Here is a 20,823-nt window from a genome sequence, read left to right on the forward strand (position 1 = left end):
TCACACCACCTGCATAAGCACTGATATAACAAACATACATTAGCAAACGATAGTCATGCAGTCAGTCTGCCCATCTGTCAAATGAGCGACCAGCCACAACTACACCCCACTGTCTGCAACAGTCACTAAGCGATGAGAATCATAATTCTGCAGCAAGATGACACAGAGATTAATTGATATCCATGTGGCATTTATACTAAACTGACCTTTATTCAGTGATATTTACGAGGAGATGTTGCTGTTAATAGGCAGCATAGTTATCATAGCAGCTTTCGAACACACCCTGCTCGTATACACATTTGCTCTGACCTCATTCAGAAGTATGCAGGGGTGGATCATAATAAACGGTGTATACTTACGGTTCGGATTCTAAACTCTTTAACTTGGCCACATAATTGGACGGTATATATCCCTTGTTTTTAGTAATCTTGGATCTAGCATTCCACCAGTCCCCTTGGGTATCGTCTAGAATTTCTAAGTGTTCCCCTTTTCTAAAACTCAAATCTTCATCAGTCCTTGCGTCGTAGTCGTATAATGCAACAAATATTTTACTCGAGGAGAGAGGCTCTCCTAACGATTGTTCTGACTGATGTTTTGGAGATGCTGCAATCGGAGATGCTGCCGACTGGTTCACATTTGTCACAATTGATCCCCCAGTGCTCGACACGCTCACAGCACCATTTTCCGACGCTGGTTTCGTGCGTTGAGGGGTTTCCACACCTCCATTGTTGGTTCTTGGAGCTGGGGTGTGATCGGAACCACCGAAACAGTTTCCCATCTTTTATGAAATAGAGTAGCCAAACGAAAACAGTAATCCTAGGGAAATAATGGACGTTCTCAGCCCTTACACCCGGCCGTGGTCCTATGCCATCCTCGTAATTTATCCGCAAGGGGAGACGATCTCATTGACATTATTCAGAAATATTCGTGATGATCTCAGCCGGCGCCGAACAACTACCTTTACAATGTACATCCGCCGGAAAAGGTTCGGCGTAAAGAAAGTGCATATGATGTGAACAAGGAAGAATATCTTACAACTTATGTTGAGAACTATTGTAATTCTTGTTATATATTAAATAGAACTACTATTGAGATGATTACAACAACATTATTCAAATCAAAACAGTGATGCAAGGTGCGAGATTCATACGCCCTGGGTTAGTCAGTCCCCTCTATGTAATTTGAGTCGAGCAATTTCATTGGTCGTCAGCTTTGGAACTTTCTCTTGAAATCATTACCACTATCATCCAATCAACGCATCTGTCACATGCGAATTAGGTCAAAATTAGATCGAGCTCTTCCTGAAAATCATTCGATTCATTTTATTGATTGATATGTCATTGCTGCTTGTAATGTGTATTGTTAATTTAACTGATAGCGTGAGGCTGGCTGCTTATTATTGTGTTAGGAAATGGAATTGCAGGGTCAACAAGAATATTGGAAATTCGTATATCGTCTTTTAAATATATCCATCTAGCAGATATATAGATGTCTAGATCTACAATAACATTTTTGGCCAGTTGCCACAATTAATTGATTCATGTATAAAACATTGTTCAATAAAACAAATGTTATTGGTGAAAATGAATTATGGATGTTGCGCATATTTTATACTTGTAACCTTTTCTAAAACTTAAGACTTTGGATATCACGTTATTATACCAGAGACCATATCGGCATATGGTCTCTGATTATACTTAATCCGTTTTCCTCAAAACAGGGACCATATACCGATATGGTCTCTGGTATAATAACTTAATTTCCAAATTCCCCGCTCAAAACGATCTAAAAAGAATTCAATATCTAGGGCCTTGAAAAAATAGACCTTTAAATTATCATGTTATATCAGTATGCGTCCAGAAGTGTGGGAATTAATACGTCCCGCGTCCACCCCAACAATCGCGTTAAGGAAGAACTATTACAGAACGAACAGATAATACTGTGATGTACGGATGAATGAATAACGAATGGAAATTTGTTCAGCGAAGTATAAAATAGCAAATTGTAGCACGTCGCGATGATTCTCATCCTTTCTAAAATCGAGGTGGTAAAATAAACGCGTATATGATCATTGCAATGGACCTTTTAAACGTTTTTGTGAAAAATTATATGTTTTACCCAACAATTCTTGCTCCTTAATAGTTGTCCCATAGCATATAGGTCTCACTAACAATATAACCAGGGGTTGTAATGATTTCAGATAACGGACACATCAATGTTCTCTGTGTAGTTCACGTTAATTGACAAATAATTGTGCATGCGTCAAATATCGCCCACTTCTTGCGTAACCATTAAATCCCAGTCGAAATCCTTTGTAAATGGCCAGGTGGCCTATTGTAAATGTCACACCAGGTGAAAGAACTACCGGAAATGAACACGTGCATATTGCAATCAATCAACTGCAAAGCGGCAAGCGCTCAATTACACGTTCCTGCATGACCAGTAATTAACAACCCATTTGGAATTTTAACAGATGTCTTAATTGCTTGCGTGTGTTTTATGTGTGTTACCCATAGATGATAACATTATTTACAAATGAAATGTCCAGGGGAAACTGTTAGGCCACACTGATGATGCCTTGAATAACTTGTCTTTCATTTATTTTCATGTAAAGAAAATAATTAAATATTGTTCTTAAAGCAACTGCTTTTGTGTGCGGGTTATATATATATATTTAAGATAAAGACCATTGTATGTTGTGATGTGGCTTAATGTGTTGTTAAAACCTTTTTTATTATTCGTAATTCTTTTAAAGCGTGCGTGATATTTGTCCTTCACCAGTGTGACCGAATTTGCATACAAAACAAATATTTTTTTGTCTGACAGTTATTTACAAAGTGGAAACAATTTATGGACAAGAACTTCTTTAATATACATTATTATAGTGACGTTTCGGTACAGATCCTTACCTAACAACGGTATAAGCATCTATACCAAAAGGTCGCTATAATGCTATATTAAAAAAAGTTGTTATCCGTTATTGCGTCCACTTTGTCACCTGTCAACTTGTAAGAGCCTATTAAACGCAAATCCATTACTTTTGGAGAGTAACGTTATTTAGTACAAAAACAGTTACAGGTCCAGGTTATGTTTTGTTTCGAAAAGGATGCCCTAAACAAAAGACTAACTTTTGCAATGCAGGGTGTTATGTTTTCGTGTGTGCAAGGCACAGAAGGTGGCCTATGGTCAAAGGGACATAATTCCGTTGTAGTCACGTAAAAGTTACTCCCCTTTGATTGACCGAAATCGACTTCCTCAAAGGAGAGTGCCACCACAACACAACATGTGCTTGTGCAATGTGTGAAATAATTGATTGACATCTGAACGTAACGGTCAACCAACATATGGGTAAAAATGTCATCGACAATAAAGTGTCATTACGAGGTCCTAAGTGTTCCGCGAGATGCAAATAACGACGATCTGAAGAAGGCGTACAGGAAATTAGCCTTGAAATACCATCCAGGTTGGTCAAGTTCTGACTGTTTTGTTGATATGTTGCCCTCACGGGCCTTATTTGAAATTTTATTTGTCTTTATCATGACACGGTATTATGTTCGTGTTACGTATCTATTGTCTGATCACATTGTCTCCTGAAACGAATTAACGATTGACACAAACGTCAACAGCTTCGTAATTCAGTATATGATTAACGACTGAAGATTAAAATGGCATTTTGGGGCTTCACATACCAAATTTGAAACACATTGTATAGTATCTTTTTCAAGGGCTATTATGTACTTCAGACTCATTTGTACATCAGATAACCATATGGTAACTACATTTGAAAAGCACCTATTGTAATATAAGTTAGGAGACTGATGAGGTTTGAATAGATATTGAGTTTGAAGAGTGACATCTTGACTGAACAATACTCTTCATCTCTGATGACTTAAAAGTTAAACCTGGCAAAAATTCTTCCCAGGCTTGTAATGATTGATTGATTACACATCTTGATTGTTGTGATGCAATTTTCATTGCTGTGTTGGAAATTAGGGGGGTCCTTGGCTCCTTAACGTTTCCTGTTATCATGGTTATAGTTCATGTATAGCTTACAGACGAGGCAATGGAGCTCATACCTTTTATCAAGGGCCTTTTTCCAGGTTATCGCTAAAACTGCACCTCAAACTACTATTGTGATGTGAAAACACGGCCTTATTAATATTATGACTTTTTGTATAACAAGCAATAATTGAAATTAAACTCATATGTTCACATTGTTTGATAGACATTTTTAGATGTTGACAAAGTAGACAAAAGTTTATGGAAGTTTATGGAACTTCTTTATTATACTGTAATTGTGATGATTTGGTATAGATTCTGATACTGTTTGTTGTGTTTTCAATAGTATTGATGCTATGTCATAAGTCAATGTGCGATCCCGTAATATGTCATCATTACTACTGTAAGAACATGTCATTCACAAAACATGTGGCCGCCATGTTGTAAGGCCAAAGCAGTGTACCAAAAGAACACAGAATAGACCGAGTGTTATATATCAACATTACAAAGCAAAACTGTAAACACTGTGAGGAGTGTGTGATGATGACCACATGTTTGTGTTTCAGACAAGAACCCCGACACTGTGAGGAGTCTGTGATGATGACCACATGTTTGTGTTTCAGACAAGAACCCCGACACTGTGAGGAGTCTGTGATGATGACCACATGTTTGTGTTTCAGACAAGAACCCCGACACTGTGAGGAGTGTGTGATGATGACCACATGTTTGTGTTTCAGACAAGAACTCTGACACTGTGAGGAGTCTGTGATGACCACATGTTTGTGTTTCAGACAAGAACCCTGACACTGTGATGAGTCTGTGATGATGACCACATGTTTGTGTTTCAGACAAGAACCCTGACACTGTGAGGAGTCTGTGATGATGACCACATGTTTGTGTTTCAGACAAGAACCCTGACACTGTGAGGAGTGTGTGATGATGACAACATGTTTGTGTTTCAGACAAGAACCCCGACACTGTGAGGAGTGTGTGATGATGACAACATGTTTGTGTTTCAGACAAGAACCCCGACACTGTGAGGAGTGTGTGTTGATGACCACATGTTTGTGTTTCAGACAAGAACCCGGACACTGTGAGGAGTCTGTGATGATGACCACATGTTTGTGTTTCAGACAAGAACCCCGACACTGTGATGAGTCTGTGATGATGACCACATGTTTGTGTTTCAGACAAGAACCCTGACACTGTGAGGAGTGTGTGATGATGACCACATGTTTGTGTTTCAGACAAGAACCCTGACACTGTGAGGAGTGTGTGATGATGACCACATGTTTGTGTTTCAGACAAGAACCCTGACACTGTGAGGAGTGTGCGATGATGACCACATGTTTGTGTTTCAGACAAGAACCCTGACACTGTGAGGAGTGTGCGATGATGACCACATGCTTGTGTTTCAGACAAGAACCCTGACACTGTGAGGAGTCTGTGATGATGACAACATGTTTGTGTTTCAGACAAGAACTCTGACACTGTGAGGAGTCTGTGTTGATGACCACATGTTTGTGTTTCAGACAAGAACCCCGACACTGTGAGGAGTGTGTGATGATGACCACATGTTTGTGTTTCAGACAAGAACCCTGACACTGTGAGGAGTGTGTGATGATGACCACATGTTTGTGTTTCAGACAAGAACCCTGACACTGTGAGGAGTGTGCGATGATGACCACATGTTTGTGTTTCAGACAAGAACCCTGACACTGTGATGAGTCTGTGATGATGACAACATGTTTGTGTTTCAGACAAGAACCCTGACACTGTGAGGAGTCTGTGTTGATGACCACATGTTTGTGTTTCAGACAAGAACCCCGACACTGTGAGGAGTGTGTGATGATGACCACATGTTTGTGTTTCAGACAAGAACCCTGACACTGTGAGGAGTGTGTGATGATGACCACATGTTTGTGTTTCAGACAAGAACCCTGACACTGTGAGGAGTGTGCGATGATGACCACATGTTTGTGTTTCAGACAAGAACCCTGACACTGTGATGAGTCTGTGATGATGACAACATGTTTGTGTTTCAGACAAGAACCCTGACACTGTGAGGAGTCTGTGTTGATGACCACATGTTTGTGTTTCAGACAAGAACCCCGACACTGTGAGGAGTGTGTGATGATGACCACATGTTTGTGTTTCAGACAAGAACCCTGACACTGTGAGGAGTGTGTGATGATGACCACATGTTTGTGTTTCAGACAAGAACCCTGACACTGTGAGGAGTGTGCGATGATGACCACATGTTTGTGTTTCAGACAAGAACCCTGACACTGTGATGAGTCTGTGATGATGACAACATGTTTGTGTTTCAGACAAGAACCCCGACACTGTGAGGAGTGTGTGATGATGACCACATGTTTGTGTTTCAGACAAGAACCCCGACACTGTGAGGAGTGTGTGATGATGACCACATGTTTGTGTTTCAGACAAGAACCCTGACACTGTGAGGAGTGTGTGATGATGACCACATGTTTGTGTTTCAGACAAGAACCCTGACAACGTGGAGGAAGCTACCAGGGAGTTTCGACTGGTGCAGCAGGCCTACGAGGTTCTCAGTGACCCCCAGGAGCGGGCGTGGTACGACAAGCACAGGGAGGCCATCCTGAGGGGAGGTGAGGCACATACACCTGCTGTTATTAACTTGGGAATGTCCTCACATACTGTAAAACGTGAAATTAGCCAGCGCACAAGTATATTTTGTTTAGATATAAATCCACTGATGCTTGAGAGGAGGGGCTGTCGCATTCATATTGAGTCGCATTTTTGGCTAGGGGCCAGCGTTCCCATTCTTTTGGAGATGCATTAATTTCACGTTTTACAGTAATTAATCAAGTTCATGGTTTATTCTCCCTGCAGCGTTTTGTTGTACAATAAACAATGACCACAAATTGTTTATTTCTTATATGAGATATCAACTTTATGTACAGTCTCTTTAAGGATGTTGATAAAATGTGCAAGCTTTAAAAATAGTTACCTTCATTTTATTAATGATGACTTCCTGAATAGAATCTGTCCGAAAAGACGATTTTATGAACAGGTGGTATAAGTTTGGCATTTCCTGCATATTCTCACAATCCTCACATCAATTATCTGTACCTTTATTACTAATACCGATTGTCATATCTCTCCCACTTTTGGATGTGACCTTTCGGCCATTCCGTTTGTCTGTGTCACCTAGCTACATCTGTGGGGAACAACTCACTAGACAGTTCCCTCTAAAAAATTATGTCATCCCACATACATCATCAAGTTGCAAGCACATTTTAAAATCTCCAGAACTGATGTCATGATAAAACAATGTTTTATCCTGAAATAAACCACACTTCGTTCTGCATTGCTCTTTGCAATTTATCGCAGCTATCTTATATTGTCATATAAATACAACCATGCTTTGATAAAAATTACTAGAAGATATGCCTTTTACATGCTGTTGACTTTCACCCCAGGAATTGTTTAATTGATTTAATAATATACACTTAAGTATTTGAATATTATGAAAATATTTTACCCACAGGTCCAGTTTGAATCTGTTAGCAGTGATTTTGAGTTCTTTTACAATTTGGATTGCATGGGGAAGTTTTATGTTTTAGGTATTGTTATCTATTGTGGTCACAAAAAAAGACCATCCTGATTTGTAGATCAATTATATGGCTAAAAAAATAATTTTCAATAAATTACCCAGAAGGCGAGGGTTTCCAGATATCTGAATTCTGGATAATCAGTCTTAGTGTATCTCAAATGTGTATTGTGACGGAGCACTTGGATGTCCATCTTGTGTATATATGATACTTTTGAACAAGTGTGATGTGGGGCTGCAGGCTTAGGGCGAGGTGACAAGTACGAGGACAACTCCCTGGATGTGTTTCAGTACTTCAACTCAGCCTGCTACAAAGGATTCGGAGATGATGCTGAGGTAACTATTATACACTTGATGAAGATGTTAGGCCACACTTATTTCAAGAGAGACAATAGCCATTCTATTACTGACTTTATTCATTGTATTAGTGAATGCGTGAATGGTTTGATACTGTATTCGACGTAAGCGTCCCGCTCTAATAAGCGCCCACGGCGATATTTGTTAATTAGCACCCCTTTTGATTGATAAATGTACACTTATTTAATCATGTATAATATGCACTCGTGTGTTATATGCACCCTTAATTATGGGCAATTAAATTCTGGAAAATATATCTGTAGTGATAATACCCACAGACTTTTCTTTTGTATCATTTCAGACTGTTAGCATAAACCACAAAATTTACGATCTTTCAACTCTGTCTTCTTTCTCACCAAAATTATATTCTAATAAGAACTCCCTATTTCTAAATTTGAGAGCACCTTGGGCGCATATTACGTTGAATACGGTAAGTGCATTGACATATATAGTGGTGGGATGATACACTGGTGCATCGTGATTTTGCACTTCTCGATATAAGTATCGATTACAGTCACGAAGTAAAAAATATTGATGCTTACCTTAAATGTTTTCTTCAGTAACTGTAAACAAAACAAAGACTAATGAGAAATGCAAATGTAAATATTTTCATCTATTAGGCTTAACTGACACTGGCACACTCTCGACTGCAAATATTATCAATGCAGTTGGTAAAGAGCTCCCACCTTTCTAGTGCTTCAGCAAAGCCAAACAATTCGATTGCTAAGTATCCAATCACCGTTTAGTTTGTCTGCTTGTACTACTATGGCAAGATGGTTGGACTTAAAAGCTCAGCTAACTGTAAATCGTCAGTGTGGCAGGTATTTGGCCATCCTGTTTACGACAAAGATGGCGTGTGCACAACATATAAGAGCATATGCAAATATCGTGATACTATTGGATTGTAAGCAAGGTATTGTGATACATATTGGATCGCACAGTAGCTGTATTGTCCAAGCCCTGGACATTAAGGCACAACAGAATAAGAACACATTGTTGATGGAAAAGGACGAGGGATGTGACTCAGTGAATTCAGAACCCTAGCAAATTTGATTCAAGACACACAAAACCTGCCTTTTCACCATAAACATGCCCCTGTTCCTATACTTGTCACTATACTTGTCACTGTACTTGTCACTATACTTGTCACTGTACTTGTCACTATACTTGTCACTGTACTTGTCACTATACTTGTCACTGTACTGGTCACTGTACTGGTCACTGTACTTGTCACTGTACTTGTCACTGTACTTGTCACTGTACTTGTCACTATACTTGTCACTGTACTGGTCACTATACTTGTCACTGTACTGGTCACTATACTTGTCACTGTACTTGTCACTGTACTGGTCACTGTACTTGTCACTGTACTTGTCACTATACTTGTCACTGTACTGGTCACTGTACTTGTCACTGTACTTGTCACTGTACTGGTCACTGTACTGGTCACTGTACTTGTCACTGTACTTGTCACTGTATTTGACCCGCTACCTGTCACTGTACTCGTCCTTGCCGTAAATAGTGACCATGCTTGCCATAAATGATGTCCATGCTTGCTGTAAATAGTGACCATGCTTGCTTTAAGAAGTGACTATGCTTTTCGTAAGAGGCAACTAACAGAATTGGGTGGTCAGGCAAGCTGACTTGGTTGATGCATGTCATCGTATCCCAATTGTGTAGATCGATGCTCATGGTGTCAATGACTGGATTGTCTGGTCCAGACTCATTATTTCAGACTGCCGTCATATGGCTGGAATATTGCTGAGTGCAGCATTAAATAACAAAACATAAACAAACTCATCCCTACACCTGCCACTATACTCATCCCTACACCTGCCACTATACTCCTCCCTCCACCTGCCACTATACTCCTCCCTACACCTGCCACTATACTCATCCCTACACCTGCCACTATACTCCTCCCTACACCTGCCACTATACTCATCCCTACACCTGCCACTACACTCATCCCTACACCTGCCACTACACTCAACCCTACACCTGCCACTATACTCAATGCTACACCTGCCACTACACCCATCCCTACACCTGCCACTATACTCATCCCTACACATGTCACTATACTCAACACTACACCTGCCACTATACTCATCCCTACACCTGCCACTATACTCAACACTACTCCTGCCACTATACTCAACACTACACCTGCCACTATACTCATCCCTACACCTGCCACTACACTCATCCCTACACCTGCCACTACACTCATCCCTACACCTGCCTGTATACTCATCCCTACACCTGCCACTACACTCATCCCTACACCTGCCACTATACTCCTCCCTACACCTGCCACTACACTCATCCCTCCACCTGCCACTATACTCATCCCTACACCTGCCACTACACTCATCCCTACACCTGCCACTACACTCATCCCTACACCTGCCACTACACTCATCCCTCCACCTGTCACTATACTCATCCCTACAGCTGCCACTATACTCATCCCTACACCTGCCACTATACTCAACACTACACCTGCCACTATACTCATCCCTACACCTGCCACTACACTCATCCCTACACCTGCCTGTATACTCATCCCTACACCTGCCACTATACTCCTCCCTACACCTGCCACTACACTCATCCCTACACCTGCCACTATACTCAACCCTACACCTGCCACTATACTCAACCCTACACCTACCACTATACTCAACCCTACACCTGCCACTATACTCCTCCTTACACCTGCCACTATACTCAACCCTACACCTGCCACTATACTCAACCCTACACCTGCCACTATACTCAACCCTACACCTGCCACTATACTCCTCCCTACACCTGCCACTATACTCCTCCCTACACCTGCCACTATACTCCTCCCTACACCTGCCACTATACTCATCCCTACACCTGCCACTATACTCATCCCTACACCATCCACTATACTCCTCCCTACACCTGCCACTATACTCCTCCCTACACCTGCCACTACACTCATCCCTACACCTGCCTGTATACTCATCCCTACACCTGCCACTACACTCATCCCTACACCTGCCTGTATACTCATCCCTACACCTGCCACTACACTCATCCCTACACCTGCCTGTATACTCATCCCTACACCTGCCACTATACTCATCCCTACACCTGCCTCTATACTCATCCCTACACCTGCCACTATACTCATCCCTACACCTGCCACTATACTCATCCCTACACCTGCCTGTATACTCATCCCTACACCTGCCACTATACTCATCCCTACACCTGCCACTATACTCATCCCTACACCTGCCACTACACTCATCCCTACACCTGCCTGTATACTCATCCCTACACCTGCCACTATACTCCTCCCTACACCTGCCACTATACTCATCCCTACACCTGCCACTATACTCATCCCTACACCTGCCACTACACTCATCCCTACACCTGCCACTACACTCAATGTTATACCTGCCATTATACCCAATGCTATACCTGCCACTACACTCATCCCTACACCTGCCACTACACTCAATGTTATACCTGCCATTATACCCAATGCTACACCTGCCACTATACTCATCCCTACACCTGCCACAACACTCAATGTTATACCTGCCACTATACCCAATGCTACACCTGCCACTATACTCAATGCTACACCTGCCACTACACTCACCCCTACACTTGCCACTATACTCATCCCTACACCTGCCTGTATACTCATCCTTACACCTGTCTCTACACTCATCCCTACTCCTGCCACTACACTCAACACTACACCTGCCACTACACTCAACCCTACACCTGCCACTATACTCAATGCTACACCTGCCACTACACTCAACACTACACCTGCCACTACACTCATCCATACACCTGCCACTACACTCATCCCTACACCTGCCACTATACTCCTCCCTACACCTGCCACTACACTCATCCCTCCACCTGCCACTATACTCATCCCTACACCTGCCACTACACTCATCCCTACACCTGCCACTACACTCATCCCTACACCTGCCACTACACTCATCCCTCCACCTGCCACTATACTCATCCCTACAGCTGCCACTATACTCATCCCTACACCTGCCACTATACTCAACACTACACCTGCAACTATACTCATCCCTACACCTGCCACTACACTCATCCCTACACCTGCCTGTATACTCATCCCTACACCTGCCACTATACTCCTCCCTACACCTGCCACTACACTCATCCCTACACCTGCCACTATACTCATCCCTACACCTGCCACTATACTCATCCCTACACCTGCCACTACACTCATCCCTACACCTGCCACTACACTCATCCCTACACCTGCCACTACACTCATCCCTACACCTGCCACTACACTCATCCCTACACCTGCCACTATACTCCTCCCTACACCTGCCACTACACTCATCCCTACACCTGCCACTATACTCATCCCTACACCTGCCACTATACTCCTCCCTACACCTGCCACTACACTCATCCCTACACCTGCCACTACACTCATCCCTACACCTGCCACTACACTCAATGCTACACCTGCCACTATACTCATCCCTACACCTGCCACTACACTCATCCCTACACCTGCCACTATACTCCTCCCTACACCTGCCACTATACTCATCCCTACACCTGCCACTACACTCATCCCTACACCTGCCACTATACTCAATGCTACACCTGCCACTATACTCCTCCCTACACCTGCCAATACACTCATCCCTACACCTGCCTGTATACTCATCCCTACACTTGCCACTACACTCCTCCCTACACCTGCCACTATACTCATCCCTACACCTGCCACTATACTCATCCCTACACCTGCCACTACACTCATCCCTACACCTGCCACTATACTCATCCCTACACCTGCCACTACACTCATCCCTACACCTGCCTGTATACTCATCCCTACACCTGCCACTACACTCATCCCTACACCTGCCTGTATACTCATCCCTACACCTGCCACTACACTCATCCCTACACCTGCCAGTATACTCATCGCTACACCTGCCACTACACTCATCCCTACACCTGCCTGTATACTCATCCCTACACCTGCCACTATACCCATCCCTACACCTGCCACCATACTCAACCCTACACCTGCCACTATACTCAACCCTACACATGTCACTATACTCCTCCCTACACCTGCCACTACACTCATCGCTACACCTGCCACTATACTCATCCCTACATATGTCACTATACTCCTCCCTACACCTGTCACTATACTCAACCCTACACCTGCCACTATACTCAACCCTACACCTGCCACTATACTCAACCCTACACCTGCCACTATACTCAACCCTACACCTGCCACTATACTCAACCCTACACCTGCCACTATACTCCTCCCTACACCTGCCACTATACTCCTCCCTACACCTGCCACTATACTCAACCCTACACCTGTCACTATACTCAACCCTACACCTGCCACTATACTCAACCCTACACCTGCCACTATACTCCTCCCTACACCTGCCACTATACTCAACCCTACACCTGCCACTATACTCCTCCCTACACCTGCCACTATACTCAACCCTACACCTGCCACTATACTCAACCCTACACCTGCCACTATACTCAACCCTACACCTGCCACTATACTCCTCCCTACACCTGCAACTATACTCATCCCTACACCTGCCACTATACTCATCCCTACACCTTCCACTATACTCATCCCTACACCTGCCACTATACTCATCCCTACACCTGCCACTATACTCATCCCTACACCTGCCTCTATACTCATCCCTACACCTGCCTGTATACTCATCCCTACACCTGTCACTACACTCATCCCTACACCTGCCACTATACTCATCCCTACACCTGTCACTACACTCATCCCTACACCTGTCACTACACTCATCCCTACACCTGCCACTATACTCATCCCTACACCTGCCACTATACTCAATGCTACACCTGCCACTATACTCATCCCTACACCTTCCACTATACTCATCCCTACACCTGCCTGTATACTCATCCCTACACCTTCCACTATACTCATCCCTACACCTGCCACTATACTCATCCCTACACCTGCCACTACACTCATCCCTACACCTGCCACTACACTCATCCCTACATCTGCCTGTATACTCATCCCTACACCTGCCACTACACTCATCCCTACACCTGCCTGTATACTCATCCCTACACCTGCCACTACACTCATCCCTACACCTGCCACTATACTCATCCCTACACCTGCCACTATACTCAATGCTTCACCAGCCACTATACTCATCCCTACACCTGCCACTATACTCATCCCTACACCTGCCACTATACTCAACACTACACCTGCCACTATACTCAATGCTACACCTGCCACTATACTCAATGCTACACCTGCCACTATACTCATCCCTACACCTGCCACTATACTCATCCCTCCACCTGCCACTATACTCATCCCTACACCTGCCACTATACTCCTCCCTACACCTGCCACTACACTCATCCCTACACCTGCCTCTATACTCATCCCTACACCTGCCACTACACTCATCCGTACACCTGCCACTACACTCAATGTTATACCTGCCATTATACCCAATGCTATACCTGCCACTACACTCATCCCTACACCTGCCACTACACTCAATGTTATACCTGCCATTATACCCAATGCTACACCTGCCACTATACTCATCCCTACACCTGCCACAACACTCAATGTTATACCTGCCACTATACCCAATGCTACACCTGCCACTATACTCAATGCTACACCTGCCACTACACTCACCCCTACACTTGCCACTATACTCATCCCTACACCTGCCTGTATACTCATCCTTACACCTGTCTCTACACTCATCCCTACTCCTGCCACTACACTCAACACTACACCTGCCACTACACTCATCCCTACACCTGCCACTATACTCAATGCTACACCTGCCACTACACTCAACACTACACCTGCCACTACACTCATCCATACACCTGCCACTACACCCAACACTACTCCTGCCACTACACTCATCCCTACACCTGCCACTACACTCATCCCTACACCTGCCACTATACTCATCCCTACACCTGCCACTACACTCATCCCTACACCTGCCACTATACTCATCCCTACACCTGCCACTACACTCATCCCTACACCTGCCACTATACTCATCCCTCCACCTGCCACTATACTCATCCCTACACCTGCCACTATACTCATCCCTACACCTGCCACTATACTCATCCCTACACCTGCAACTATACTCATCCCTACACCTGCCACTACACTCATCCCTACACCTGCCACTATACTCATCCCTACACCTGCCACTATACTCATCCCTACACCTGCAACTATACTCATACCTACACCTGCCACTACACTCATCCCTACACCTGCCACTATACTCATCCCTACACCTGCCTCTACACTCAACACTACACCTGCCACTACACTCATCCCTACACCTGCCACTACACTCAACACTACACCTGCCACTACACTCATCCCTACACCTGCCACTACACTCAACACTACTCCTGCCACTCTATTCCTGTGCAGGGCTTCTATGCGGTGTACAGCAAGGTGTTCCACACTCTGGCGGAGGAGGATTACCCCTTCATGGAGGACAAGGACAGCGACTACGAGATTCCAGAGTTCGGCAACTCAGAAAGTTCCTATGAAGAGGTATGTGGGGAGACAACTCTCTGATCACTCATCTGTACAAACAGTGTATTAGACACTGCAATATTTTCTTTATTTCCACAACAACATTAAAAGTAAAGTTTGTTGGAAACAGTAATTCAGGTTAACACTCCTTGTGGAAATTGCGTGTAGAGTAACCTCCCTTTGACCACTTGCTCCCTCTTCATTGAGCATGAGTACTCAGACACTCCAAACAGCCATGCAAACTTCTCAGGTATTGTAGAGTAGGTACAACAATTCTCAAGGAGTTTATGGTGTGATGCACCCTGTGTGTGAGCCAGTGTACTCCGAGCTGTACACAGACACACCCACAGGGTAGATCACATCATATGCCCTGAGCTATAGGTTGCCGAACTAATTCATTCATTCATACAGGCCCGGAATATATGTCCACAGTTTCACTGAGTTAGCAAAACTTGTAGCAGTCGACACAAATGAACCAAGTTACTTCCCTTTACCCAATGCATTCGGATAAACATCGGTTCATTTCAACTCGACAATACTTATTACATGGGAAAATAACTGCCTGCTTCTTAACTAATAAGAAGCTAGTATTTTAGCGAAAGGTGAGATAATATGGTGTGTAGGTTTATTTGTAATCATAGGATTTTACCAGATTGTTAACATTTTAAATAATTTCTATGTTGTAATGTATGTTATCCCTTTCAAATGAATGTTCTCAGGTCGTTCAGCCATTCTATGATTACTGGACGTCGTACTGTACGGCCAAGTCCTACGTGTGGGAGGAGAAGTATGATACTCGCGAGGCGCCTGACAGGTGGACTCGACGCAAGATGGAAGGAGAGAATAAGAAACAGAGGGATGCTGCCAAGAAGGAAAGGAATGAAGAAATCAGGGTTAGAAATGAGCATGTCTTTAAATCACCTTGACCTACTGGTGCTGAACATGTGGATGTAAGGAAGAGGGAAACAGGGGGTTGGAACTAGTATGTAACGAAATAAACAGTTGTGTACCATCAACCTGGGTAAGGGCCTCCCCACATATATGAACTCATTGATGAGTAAAATACTGGAATACAGTGTTTGACTACCATTGGATTTGGAATACCTGTATTTAAGTATATTTTTGGTGTGTTTTTTTTAAAATGGAAATAAAAACGAAATGTGCGGCGAACTTTATGATGATGCGGGCAGTGCCTGAGAACCAAGACTAATATTTTTTGTAGCCTAAAGCTGCCTTTTCAAGAGTAAGACTTGGCTATCTGTTGTCCCTTGTGAAGAAAAGATAAGTGAATGAATGAGGGAGAATAGTTTTCTTCTTGTTTGTTTGTTTGTTTGTTGTTTAACATCGCATTCAGCAATATTCCAAATATGACAGCAGTCTGGACCAGACAATCCAATGATTGACATCCTCAGCTTCAATCTCCGCAATTGGGCTACGATGACATTAATCAAACAAATCAGCAAGCCTGACCACCTGATCGCGTTAGTCACCTCTTAGGACAAGCATGGGTTGTTGAAGACCTATTCTACCCCGGATCTTCACAGGGAGAATGTCTCTCTTGTATCAATTATGGGCAGCCTATTGGTTACTGTGTTACTTTGTAACATGCTCAGGTTCAATTCCCCACATGCCATTGGTATTGTTATAGAATCATTAAGAAGCATTAAGCATTCAATCTAGCACATATATCATGGACTACCATAACCCACTGGAAGGTTGGTTTGATCCCCGGCTGTGTTATACCAAAAGATGCAAAAAGATGGTACTTGTTGTTTCCCTGCCTGGCACTCAGCTTCAAAGGGATAAAACAAGGACCGGTCAGCCCAGAGTCAGTATTATGTGTCTGAGTGGGGTATCCATGTTAAACTGTGGTGCTCATACTGTCGACCACAAGTTTGTCTGACCCAGGCTTGATGATTTACAGGCTGCAGTCATATAATGATCAAAAGAAGTTAGGGATCAGGAATATTTTGGGGGATATCTTTTTGTAGTGCACACAATTTAATGGAAAAAAACCCCAAATATTCATGATGCTTAACTTTTTTTATTCAGCATAATTTGAATAATGCTATCTTTGGTGTTCACATTCATTCTCTTGTGTTTGAAGATTTGCTTTTTTGTTTCAGGCTCTTGTGGCATATGTTCGGAAGAGAGACAAGCGTGTTCAAGCCCACAGGGTGAGCTGGAGTGTAGTACACAGGGAGAAAACAATCTCATTAAAATCAGGTCATAGTGTTCGCTACCTCTACACAAACCTTTTTGTAGCAGTAGAGGGGCGGTGGGGTAGCCTAATGGTTAAAGTGTTCGCTCGTCACGCCGAAGACCCGGGTTCCATTCCCGAAATGGGTACAATGTGTGAAGCCCATTTCTGGTGTCACCCGCCGTGATATTGCTGGAATATTGCTAAAAGCGGCATAAAACCGTACTCACTCCCTCACTTGTATCAGTAGCGAGCATTGAAAATTGATTTTAATGAGATTGAGAGAAAACTGATTTTTTTAAACTTATCCTATCTCACACTATGTTTTTCGCTTTCTTCTTCGATCCTAAGTGGAAAATGTGCCTAAACAAAGGTTCCAGATTCTAGAAAGTAATTCACCTGAACACACCTAGCATTACCATGGTCACCTCCCAACTCTCGGGGTCATGTACACCGTATGCTGGTTGACACACATGCTGAACACGTGATTTCCCCAGCCACCTCATTCTGTTTCTAATCGCCACAGTGGGGCACGGGTGGCCCAGTCGTCTAAGGCGCCGTGATTTGCTGTGCAGAGTTGCGTCCTTTGGGCATGCCAGAAACCTATGATTGTGGGTTCGAATCCTGGTTCGCCTGATTATGTTTCTAGGTTTGTCAGCACCATACCCGTGCTCGTAGGTTTCACCGAAGTGGTAAACGTCTGAGACCTGCATCACTTCGGGCTTTCCTTCCACATTAAGCTGACACACCGTGATATAACTGGAATACTGTTAAAAGCGGCGTTAAACCCAACTCGATCACTCACTCTAATGCCCTCACTGTGGTGACGTGCTTATAGATAGAGATTTTTTTATTTTTCTTGCTTTGCTGTAGAGGTAGCAAACATTGAGATCTGATTGTAATGACATTGGGAAAAACTGGAGACTTTTCTGCCATGCTTGTTTGTGATGCCTCTCTTCAACAAGAAGGCTGAAACCTAAGTAGAAGTCCCATGAGTTGCTTGTAAGAATTTCATCACGTGCAGGCATTTATCAATCAAGGAATAAAAAGCTTCTTGCCTTCAATTTTATTACAATGTGGTTATGCTGGAGATCGGTTCATTCGACACCAGAATACCAACATGGTGATAAGCAGTGTTACAATTTGGCACTAGTCCTGTAGTCCTTACCAAACTGCCCAATAGTAAAGGTATCCTAAGGACTAGTAGAAATTCGCCATTTTTAAAGGTTCTGCTATATGTTATCATTATAAGGACTAGTGGACTGAAACTGTTAGTTTCTACCGCTGGATAAGTGATATGTGCATTACATTGAACACTTAATACTTATCCAATGGGAAAACAAGACATCCTTGTCAATAAAATGTTTCCAAAATTTGGATATAACTGGAATAGTGTTAACTCGTTTTGAAGCAGCATGAATATGTTTGTTGTAGTTATTTTCACTTAGCAAGCTTAGAAAAGACAAACATAGATATTACAATCATGATAAGTTTGAGAATTTATGGATGTCAACTTATTTGTTATGAGGAACACAAACGTTTCGGAGTATGCTTACTCCTTCATCTGGTGAATTAATGCTAGGATGCAGAGGGCATATATTTGTACATGTAAATGTTGTAAAATTGTACATCAAAGTAAATTCTCTCTTTTATGTGTGTCACTTCTGAATGACGTGATGCACACATGATGTTTACATTAATAATGTTAGTGTGTAAACTGAAATGAATACTCCATGTGACATTTGGGTGATGCTGCTGCAGAAACGGCTGGAGGAGAGGGCGGCAGAAATAGCTCGGAAAACCAAGGAACAGCAGGAAAAGGAGCTGCTGGAAAGAAAGAAGTATGTCCTCTTTCATGATGAATTGCCTTGTTTCTGGGCCCCTGTTGGGACTGACCCGTGAAGATTCCGGGGTAGAATAGGTCTTCAGCAACCCATTGTTGTCGTAAAAGGCGACTAACGGGATCCGGTGGTCAGGCTCGCTGACTTGGTTGATGCATGTCATCGATCCCAATTGCGTAGATTGATGCTCATGATGTCAATCACTGGATTGTCTGGTGTAGACTCGATTATTTACAGACCACCATCATATAGCTGGAATATTGCTGAGTGCGGCGTTAAACAACAAACCAACCCTGTGGGGACTCTGGGTTCGACTTGGTCCCCAGCAACCGATGCTGGTTGTAAGAAGCAATTACCGTCAAATGCATCCCAATGGTGTGCATCATTGCTCACAATATCAATCACAAGATTGTCTGGTCCAGACTCAATTATTCTAAGACCGCCATCATATAGCTTGAATATTGCTGAGTGCGGCGTTAGACAAAAAACAGACAAACTTCCCCACCAGACGCCCCACACTGACATGCTAAAATACTTTTCAAAGCGTCATGAAACCCAAATCATCCCAACATTGAAGCCAACCCACATCAAATTATGTCTGTTTGATGTCAGGCGGATGGAGAACTACAAGGAAACGGGGTGGTCAGCCATGTCGGCCCTGGAGGACGATCTCCGTCAGCTGGAGGCCAGCGTAGACGAGCACTTCGGCGGGGAGCGAGACGACGATGGAGGAGGGGAAGGTTAGTGCTGGTCAGCTTCATACTCGTGTCACTTGAGTCATTGCTCCATATCTATCCTTTACTGGATTTAGAATGTACATTCTTTCTTGAAAACTTACTGCCATACTTGGATATATATTTTTGGTCATTGTGAAAATGTAATAGCTTTGCTGAGTCAACTTTCAATATCACCTGTGAAATTACATCTTTTCGCCCAAAATAGCCCCCTTTGCCCATGGTTATGTTTTGGCAATAATATATTTTCCAAGTTGTACTGGGGGCAGTCGGGTAGCCTAGTGGTTAAAGCGTTCGCTCATCACTCCGAAGACCCGGGTTCAATTCCCGACATGGGTACAATGTGTGAAACCCATTTCTGGTGTCCCCCGCCGTGATATTGCTGGAATATTGCTAAAAGCGGCGTAAAACCATACTCACTCACTCACTCACTCCAACTTGTACTG

The 20,823-nt window shown here is 43.3% G+C and overlaps 2 protein-coding genes across 3 annotated transcripts in view; one reads left to right on the top strand and one right to left on the bottom strand.

Annotated features, from left to right (window-relative positions):
• LOC124113739 (tyrosine-protein kinase Src42A-like) overlaps nucleotides 1-960 on the bottom strand; it is a 43,696-nt gene extending 42,736 nt beyond the window's left edge. For both annotated transcript variants that reach the window (XR_007222166.1, XM_046474248.2), the window contains exon 1: nucleotides 360-960. Coding sequence is in view for 1 of the 2 variants with exons in the window: in XM_046474248.2 (XP_046330204.1) it covers nucleotides 360-778 (419 nt within the window). In the remaining variant the exon portion in view is untranslated. The remainder of the gene's footprint in view (nucleotides 1-359) is intronic.
• Nucleotides 961-3,233: 2,273 nt separating this feature from the next.
• Nucleotides 3,234-20,823, top strand: part of LOC124113740 (dnaJ homolog subfamily C member 21-like) — a 40,340-nt gene continuing 22,750 nt past the window's right edge. The window contains exons 1-8 of the mRNA XM_048399656.1: nucleotides 3,234-3,463; nucleotides 6,501-6,629; nucleotides 7,836-7,930; nucleotides 15,495-15,620; nucleotides 16,322-16,495; nucleotides 17,729-17,779; nucleotides 19,564-19,643; nucleotides 20,256-20,383. Coding sequence (XP_048255613.1) covers nucleotides 3,355-3,463; nucleotides 6,501-6,629; nucleotides 7,836-7,930; nucleotides 15,495-15,620; nucleotides 16,322-16,495; nucleotides 17,729-17,779; nucleotides 19,564-19,643; nucleotides 20,256-20,383 — 892 coding nt within the window. The 5' untranslated portion in view covers nucleotides 3,234-3,354. The remainder of the gene's footprint in view (nucleotides 3,464-6,500; nucleotides 6,630-7,835; nucleotides 7,931-15,494; nucleotides 15,621-16,321; nucleotides 16,496-17,728; nucleotides 17,780-19,563; nucleotides 19,644-20,255; nucleotides 20,384-20,823) is intronic.

This window comes from Haliotis rufescens, unplaced genomic scaffold (genome assembly GCF_023055435.1).
Source record: "Haliotis rufescens isolate VD_foot unplaced genomic scaffold, xgHalRufe1.0.p SCAF_2, whole genome shotgun sequence".
Taxonomy (NCBI): domain Eukaryota; kingdom Metazoa; phylum Mollusca; class Gastropoda; order Lepetellida; family Haliotidae; genus Haliotis; species Haliotis rufescens.